The 9292-nt window shown below is 38.5% G+C and overlaps 1 protein-coding gene across 1 annotated transcript in view; it reads right to left on the bottom strand.

Moving 5' to 3' along the window:
• PRMT3 (protein arginine methyltransferase 3) overlaps positions 1-9292 on the bottom strand; it is a 58228-nt gene that overhangs the window by 24463 nt on the left and 24473 nt on the right. Inside the window, exons 11-12 of the mRNA XM_031062248.1 lie at positions 5625-5703; positions 582-769 (exon numbers count right to left, since the gene is read on the bottom strand). Coding sequence (XP_030918108.1) covers positions 582-769; positions 5625-5703 — 267 coding nt within the window. The remainder of the gene's footprint in view (positions 1-581; positions 770-5624; positions 5704-9292) is intronic.

The following is a 9292-nucleotide window of genomic DNA, read 5'->3' as shown; positions in this document are numbered from 1 at the left end:
CCATTTGTTCTGTGGGATAGCTATTGATTAAAACAATTTATCTATAATGCCACTGTTCCTCAACTCATTAATTTTACTATTTTGCACTGTAACTCCAGCAAACAAGCACATGCATTGATTTTAAGTTACTTTAAAAACCATGAGGGCTAAATGAGAACAAATGAACATAAAGCCATTCAGCACAACAGTTATGCTACATGCTGCACAATGACAAAGTTTGATAAGCCCCTACATCTGAGCTGGACAGCGACTGTACATGACAGCATGGATTAGAAAGGGATATGCATGCACTGGTATCAGTAGAGCATTGCCAAAGTAAATTTGGCTTTGGGTAGAAGAAATCATAGAACAGAACAGTCAAAATATGGGAAAATTGCCTTACTAAAAAGCTCAAAAATTGGTAAAAAAAGCAATTAATACAAACCTTCCAGTCTTAGCAGCAAGAACCTTACTGCACTTTTATAATTTTGAAGATGCCAAAGTTTGTGTGTGCCATGAGAATTTTAGACCCTCCTCCATAAACCAAGGAAAATTCTCATCTGCCTCCTAAGCATTAAGTAATATGCTTAATGACAATATACCTTAATGACACTGGCTGTAGATATCAGTGTGTTTGGATCCAGCACCTCCACAACAGCTTCTGGAATGACAGCTTTCTTCATACAAGACATGTCAAAGCCGTACACATCTTCCCAGAAAAGCAGCTTGTCCACATGTTTATTCATATCCCCAACAGCTACCAGACTGATGGTGCACAAGTCAGGATAAACTGTAACAACACAGAGTAGTGAAATTTTATTTTACACACACAGAGGAATTTTTATTCCTTTGTCTAAAAGTGGTAACATCTCAAAAGAATAAAAAAAGAACTTTTTTTAGCTCTTGGACAAGACACTTTTTCTGGTACTTTACTTTCTAGGGTCCCATTTGTCCACAGAAGAGACTACACACAAAAATTTAATTTTCGCACACTAGTCTGGTACTTCCTATTCATAACAAAATATCTTTGTAGTTGAATCTACTACCAGGAAATGACTGGAAACTTGATATCTGAAGAAAATAATTTGGCACAGCCTATTCTGGTTTCTATACAGAGACTAACCTAAAATATATTCCACAACAGTAGACAGACACTCAAACAGAAATTCAGGCAAGGGCTTTGTAATAACAGGAAACCTCTGTGAAAAGACCTTATTTTCAGAAAAAAGCATATTCTTACTCAAGAGTTTTATTGCTGTTTGCTATCAGCTCTGGCTGATTCTTACCTTACAACGTAAAAAATTATTTCTGTGTACTGGAAATAACCACTTTTGTGTCTGCATCTGAACAGTTGGAAGTGGCCCAACAGACAGAAGAGAACCTCATGGATTCCCTCCCTCCCACTTTCAGGATAAAGCTATCATTTTACACTATTTTCACATTTGTGCTTTTCCTTCTCCCAAGAACATCTTCAGAACAAGTAACTATTTACAGCTTTTACAAATAGTAGCGGAAGACTGACATTTGCCTTTTTAACAGCTGCCAACAAAGTCAGTCCATCTCTTGGCATTCTCACCTGACTGGAAAACCCACAAAGAACAGCTGCTATGTACATGGCTGTCTATAACCCTAACAAATAGTAAAAGAAGCTCAATTTCTATTTAGCTAGGTTTCTTTTCACAAAGAAATTCCCATGTTTTGTTCTTCAGAGTTTTAAAGCCTCTAAAGTCATATACATTGAATTCTTAACCTGATTTCAGGAAAAAAGTCAACTAAAACACCCTACTTAATTTAATTTTATTTTATATTAATACATGAAAGGGGTAGTGTTAATACAACTGAAGCCAAGTGTCTCTCTTCCTCCCCAGAATCTGGTGAACTGTAAAATTAATTTTGTCTTCAGCTCTGCTTGAAATTACAGTTTATCAAAATGAATAAATCATTGGTATAGCATGGTAGGTCAAAAAAGCAGTATTTTCTACCTTGCAAAAGACTGAAGACAGAGGCAGCAAATTGAAATTAGACCTTTCATACAGTGAGCACAGTTTTAGGCCAAAGGAAATATTCTTATAAATAAATAGTGATTGTAAAGAATAACCTTCTCTAAAGAAGTTTTTTATTGTTCTATGAAGACATTAAGGTGAGTACACTGCCATTTTTCTCACTTGCTGACTATTACAAGCAGAATAAATAAGTATCAGCAAGCAGAAATTGGAATCCAATTGGTAAACTATCATCACCCCTACTTTGCAGCTGAGGAAATGGGAGCAGAAGGTGTCTCCAGGAACAGCCTACAACTCACTCAGCAGTACAAAGACAGTTTGATAAGAATCCTAACAGGAAGACAGTTAAACTGCCCTGTCCAAAACAAATCACTTGGTTCCAGCACAGCTGACAGCTGTCACACAAGCACAAAACATCACCATCTGTGGTGGTGGGAGGATCTGCAGGCAGTTTCTGGAGCCACCACTGAGTGAAGACTGCTTCTGCAAGCTTTCCCACTGCTGTTTAACAGTGTCTATGGACAACACTGGGCTTTGCCTCACAGCATTCACACCTTCAACAGCAACCACTGATGGTCCAAAAATGAAAAGACAGTGTGATACAAACAACAAAAAGCAAGGGCTAAGAGCCTTTGGGGGATTATTTTTTAGGGGAATGGGTTTCATAGGATGCAATGGCACAGTGAAAAGAGAGATTAAAAGACTGGCAGTCCCTGGTTACAGAACACACAGGAGCATTGCAGTTCCACTGGAAATGAAAATTAAACCCACAACAATATGTGATTAACTATTTTATAAAATTTCTTCCTCTGACTAGCCCTAATTTCTGGGACATTTTGTAAACCAAAGAGAAATTTAATCACCTCTATCAAGCATAAAATATTTGAACTGGATCATAATCAGTTTTTATTAAATCTTTGTTCTTACAGCAAATCCTTAAATCAGCAGTGGAACTCATGATCAATTACACAATGTGCTTAAGAACAAGGGAAAAGGTAAACACAAAATGCTCCAATTTAATTTGCATTTTCACTATTAATAGCAGCAAAAGTAGACAATGTCTATTCAGACTTCACAAAAAGAAATCTGTGTTCCACCAACAGGGCTCAGGCAGAAGACTACAGAGATTCATTAATTTACAGACCTACCCATGTCTATACAATGTACTGAGATTTGACTGAAAATGTAAGCAATGCTATCTGAATCATCTGAAGACTGTGGAGTTTTGTACATATTTAAAAGCACCTGCGTAAAACTGCATTTGCCATTTCCCCATTGCCCTTGATTTCCCTGGAAATCCTCTGCTCTTTCTGTAACACTTTCCTGTGCAATCCTGACAGACTTGTCATTTTTCCCCATTAAGCCTATAATTCAGTAATTATTCCTTCTCACAGGTGAAATGAGCAAAATGCTGATTGGCCAGGAGCATGCACTCCTCTGAGCTCTCCCAGATTCATGGCTTTGACCATCTGTGTCCTTCTCGACTCGGTGCCCACGAGCCATCCGTCACCAGAACAGCTCACGTGCTGGGGAGAGCGGGATGGGAAACCCTTCAGCCCTCACAATGCCTCACAAACTGCAGGATGCTGGAGGGAGAGACAGCAATCCTCCAGATACACAGCAATGACTCCACGTGAATGCAATCATCATTTTGATGTGAAGGAGCATTGTGTTTTGGATGTATTATGCTTTGAATGACACCTTCCTTACCTTTGTCACCCCTCAACAATGCAAACTGGACTCAAGTGTGTGAAAAAAATCTCTACCTGAGCAACAGCTCTAAAGAACAAACAGATGGGCCCTGGGCAGCAAAAATGTTATGTTCCCAAACAAAGCTATTCTATACTGTACACATTACCCTAGACAGTTTGGCACAATCCACTCCAGCATGCCAATAGGCTGAGCTGAAGTAATGATGATATGACTGAACGAACACATATCTGGAAATTTGGATTCTATTCCCGGCTCAGTCACTGAAAGATCTGGTCAAATTGCAGCTGCTGCTATTGCTTTTTTCAGCTTTCAAACATTTTCTGTAATAATGATCTTGGGCTCAATAGTACCAAGTGGCTTTAGACAAAATTAAGCAGATTCAGGAGTTTCTCTGGGAAGGCTTCACCTCAGAGTGAACTCTTAGTTCTGGCTCATCTGGATTTGGATGTGCAATTCAGCTGTGCTGCAGGAGAGTCTGTGCTGCTGAGCAGCCTTCTCATGGACCCAGGGGACCCAGCCTTTCACCTGCTGGACAAGCTGGCAGAGGAACAGCAACTGCAAGTACCCTAAAGAAACTGTTGACAGAACTGAAAATCCCATCAGTGCCTGCACAACACTCTATGCTTTGTCATGAATGAAAGAAGGGCCCAAGACCATTGTCAGACCCCAAAGGATGAGTGTACTGCAGAACCAGGACACACCATCTCCCAAAGGAATCTCTGGGAGTTACAAACCAAGAGCAAACTGACCAACAATACAGTTTAAACAGAAGTCAGAAATTTCTGGCCTTTTTCAGAAGGCTTTGGAAGTAGTAGCTAAACATAAAATGTTTGCTTATAATTTTAGGGAATGTCCCTGGATTTAATTGTATTGCAGTGTAAAATTATCAGCACATATCTACACAGAGTACACACCTATGTTCCTGATGTGGCTGGACTATTCTGCATTACTGTAAACAAAAAAAGCTCTTATTCTGTCACATTGCTCAAGTGGCTACTAAATATTCTAAGACATAGCTTGCTTGTATATTCAGCTTTGTGAACAAATGCATAAAGCCCATTCTTCCTGCAGCAGTCAGTAGTATACAAGAACTCACTGCAACCAGAGGGAAGCACTGCAGCAAGCACTGTGACACAGTCATTAATCCAATCACTAGGTCAGTGTAGTGAAACTGTGTGCATGGTTAGCACAAAAGGGGAAAAAAACCTCAGACTGATGACTACAACTGAAAAGGTCAATATGAAATACAATACTGACAAAGGAATTAAGCACATGCAGAACTCATGCACAAAACTGCACCACATGGGGAATAAACACTCACAGGCATTTAAACACTGCTTAAGATAACAATATCTAAGCTACTTATATGTGTAAAAGAAACAAACACTTTTGTTTTGTCACAACCTTACCCTCAAGCCATAAAAATAAAGACCATATTATCACCAGAATAAACATGCTGAACTGAAACAGTGTAATTCCATTTGTTACTTCATGTTTGATAATATGTCCTCCCTACAGGAAAACACCCTATGCACTTTCCCTCAAATCCACAGTAGCTTGCTCAAACAGCATCACATCTTACAAGATAAAACTTATTTTCCTGTGTTCATATTTATGCAGAAACTCGGATTTCAGGGGGGAAAATAAATACCCACATGTGTGGGAAGAAATAGGGAGGAAAAATTTAGTCTGTACTTAAGAAAAAATAGCCCCCTCTATTCTTAAAAACACCATTAACTTGAGACCTTGGTACCCCATCTAATGTTCTCCTATTGCCCATACAGTAAATTAATGTCTTGAAGCTCCTACTAATGGAAACATTTTTCACTGAGACTGGCAACTTTCTCATCCATGCATAGCTTATTCTAAGTCTCTGAGTTCATTTAGCTTCCCCCAGAGCTAAATTTATTAAAAGAACTGAGCACCAACCTGAGCCTCCCTCTGCCAGGTACTTGTCCTTTGCATAGATGACAGAATCCAGCATTGACTCAAAGAGAAGGAAATAACCCTGTTTACAGAAAAGGGAAAGAATTTAGAAATCATTGTGTTTCTTATACTTAGTCATTCTACAGAGAGGCTTTATCAACACAGTTTAAGAACATCATAAACCCATACACCCAGAGAGTTTTACAACAATAAGACTGTCACTTCAAAACTTGTTATATAAAGTATCATCTTTAATTTCCCAAACTGCAAGTATGTAGCACACAGAGAAAATAAATACACCATCTACACCAACAATTACCCAACAAGAGTCCTACAACAACAAAAGACATTGAATTCAACTCAAAGTAAGTGAAAAGCTGCATGTATTGATTTTTTAGTAATAACTGTGAGGTTCCAAGAAAAATAAAACTAAAAAAAAAAAAGCCCTACTCCTTCAGATCTGCAAGTAACACTGAAACTACTGTCAGAGAAAGGTCAAATGAAATGCATCTTTGCTTCTCCTTATTTGCAACCTCATGGTGCCCTGTATCACCCCCAGCGGTGCTCACTAAGAGAGGTGGAAATAAATCATGTACCAAACATTGGTTCTCTGGGCGTTCTACATCATCTAGCAGCACCCAGACTTGCAAAATTTCCAGGATAAAAATGGTAACAACTAGATCTGCACAGGGCTTTTTTGTGTTGGAATTAATTTTATGGCATAGGATACTGCTATTGAAACAGGGAAACATTCTGTATTTGAATATTTGAGATGCTAAAAAACTCAAATAGAAGAAGTATCAAACAAAATTAGCATTTTATAAAGAACATCCCCTTTCTCAACTACTTCTAAACAAACTGCACATTTATGAGATATACAGCCCTTTGTTTTCCCATTGATATACTGATTTTATACCCTTCCTGTCCTCCATGTTTGAGCATCATTGTTACTCAATACTGTAACATATTTCATCTACATCCTCACAACACCAAATCAATTAAGACAAACACCAACAAAGGTTTTGAATTTCCATTTAGCAACCTCATTTTCATTTTACTTAAAACACAGCTTAGCCACATGGCTTGATTTAGTTGGCAAGAACAAAATGGACAACTGAAGTCCACACTTTGGACCTGCAGTCCTACAAGCCCAGGCAGCAGTAATTTACCAAAGAAAAGCTAGGAAGCTGCAGCAGAGAAGTTTCAGATTGGATGTCAGGAAAAATTTCTTCACTGAAATGGTTATCAAGCACTGGACCAGGCTTGCCCAGGACAGCCCTGGAGGGATCTAAAAGTCATGTGAATGTGACACCTGGGGACATGGTTTAGTGCTGGACTTTGAAGTGCTGGGTTGGACTCAGTGATCTTTAAAAAATGCTTAAACTTCAGAATTGCTTATAAGTGCCATTTTCTGCAGCCTTCAGAACAAAAAACCAAAACTGAAAACCCCAGAAACTTGAAGCATTACATATTTGCAATCAAAGAGAACACAATATGAAAATAATGACCATGTCATTTTCTCAATCTGTTTCTTCTGGTAATACTGCTTCACTGAAAATTTTTCTTCCCAATCTTGTCTGTTCTTCTACTTTACTGCCCAACTTCTGTACATCCTTAGAATAAGTCCCAGAAGCAAGACTACTGCTTTGTGAGCAATTGTTGTTAGTAAGCTTTGCTGAACAGCTGAAAAGGCCTGGAGCTCCAGTTGCATCAGGCAGGAATAATGTGATGCCCACAGCAAGCCAAAACCACAGCTTTCTTTTTTATACAGTTAAAAATAGAATATGTTTAGTTCACAAAAAGTATTTTTAGACACCTTTAACTGAAGATGAGCTGTTTTCATAGTATTTTGAAGGTAACCTCTAGGACAACTTGAAGACTGGTCACTACCAAGAGTCAGTAATTCACAAAATGACATCTTCATGGATTAGGTCTTCTTTCTGCCCACTACCTATGCCTGCCAGCCTGTGCAAGGAGGACAGCTGGAAAACACTCTCAGGAGACATACAGAGAAATTCTCACCATTCTTTCCCTGACCTTTTCACTCTGGCACTCCTGGTTCTCCCCCCACTCCCAGTTTTCTCTCTCCCCCATTCATTATAGCATTCCTGTAAGTTACATAAACCATCAATGTTTACGTAATTTACTACTTACACCAAAACATTTTGCTCAGTGTGCTGTGATCATCTGTAGTGTAAGTTAGAATGCAATTTCACAGCCTGCTGCCCCACCTGTAGGGGAGCTTTCTGGAAAGAGAATGACACCTGACATTTTATCCTGGGATGCTGTGGGGAACTCTTACTTCACCCCCAAAAATGGTCAACGGTTTATTTTTCTTAAGCATGTAGTGGCATCCTCAAAATCAATCACTGCAAAGAGATCTCTATGATACAAATCTGTGAGCTGCATATTATTAATACAATCTTGATAGTGGCTAAACTAAGACACATAAAAGGTGACTCTCTTAAAGACAACCCAAATGTACAGAACACCTTAAACTTAATGTTGTCCCATGACATGTTTTCTACTAAAGAGCTGGCCATTTCCTTCTCAAAAGGAACATAAACTCCTTATTTTTTGTATTTGCAAAGCTGAAAAGAAATGTTCTCCAGCTACCAACAAAGGCCCATATAAACAGATGTGGACAGGAACTGAAATGCAGCACTGTGAGTAACTCTGTTCAAGCACACTGCTCTGCCCTGCCTCATGTCAGCCCAAGGAGACACCCACTGAGCCCCTCGAATCCATTAGGAATGTGAATTTTGCTACATTTCTTTTATATCCTTTGTATCTGTATTCTGTATTCCTAACAGAATTATAAAAGGCTCCCGGATCTTTGATGCCTTCATATCTTGCAATTTCCCTAATATTCAAATATACTACAGCACTGTCTTATTCATTTTCATTTTAATTCAAAGCTACATAAAAATATTTTACCAACTGATCAAAATGTAAGTATTCAAGTTCTTTTAGCTTTAGTGTTTCAGTATTTACATGATAATCTTCATAGAGAAAAAGAGTTTAAATTCTTTAAAAGCATCAAAAAGTGGATTAGCATGTTTACAAACAGCAAGAATCAGCAGAATTGCTGCTGCAGCTGAAAAAACCTGTGTAAAGATAGAATTTGGAATCATTGGTTAACTACTTGAATAAGCATTTAGTTTCCCCTCCACCTGCTATCAAATATGCATTTTATTATTTTCTATAACATTACTGAACGTGGTCTGGTTCTCCAGATTCAGTAAGGCCCAATCCTGAACATTTAATGAGATGAAAAACAGCTATCAAATCACAGGCCCAGAGAGTCAACTTAACCTTTTTTAATCCCCAGTGGTATAAAAAAAAGTGCATTATTGTCTTAAATTGAAGTTTTCAACTACAAGATTTCCACTGGCCTACACAGTAAAGAAGGTACAGAAGGTATACAACACAGATGAGACAACAGATTCTGATCTCTAACACAAAATTTAGTCTGGCATTAACAAATGCACAAAGTTGATGTGGACCACTCTATGCCATGAAAAAATATTTATTTGACAAAATTCCCTCCAAACCTGCAGCACACTTAAATGACAAGCAGCAGCCACACATAAACACTTCAGCATCCTCTGCTGCAGCACCATCCCCCACATGCTAAGTCTGCCCTCATGCTGATCTCTCATGTACATTTT

The sequence above is a fragment of the Geospiza fortis genome, unplaced genomic scaffold (genome assembly GCF_000277835.1).
Source record: "Geospiza fortis unplaced genomic scaffold, GeoFor_1.0 scaffold165, whole genome shotgun sequence".
Lineage (NCBI taxonomy): Eukaryota > Metazoa > Chordata > Aves > Passeriformes > Thraupidae > Geospiza > Geospiza fortis.
Note: the sequence above shows the minus strand (reverse complement) of the source record. Positions and strands in the feature narration are given on the sequence as shown.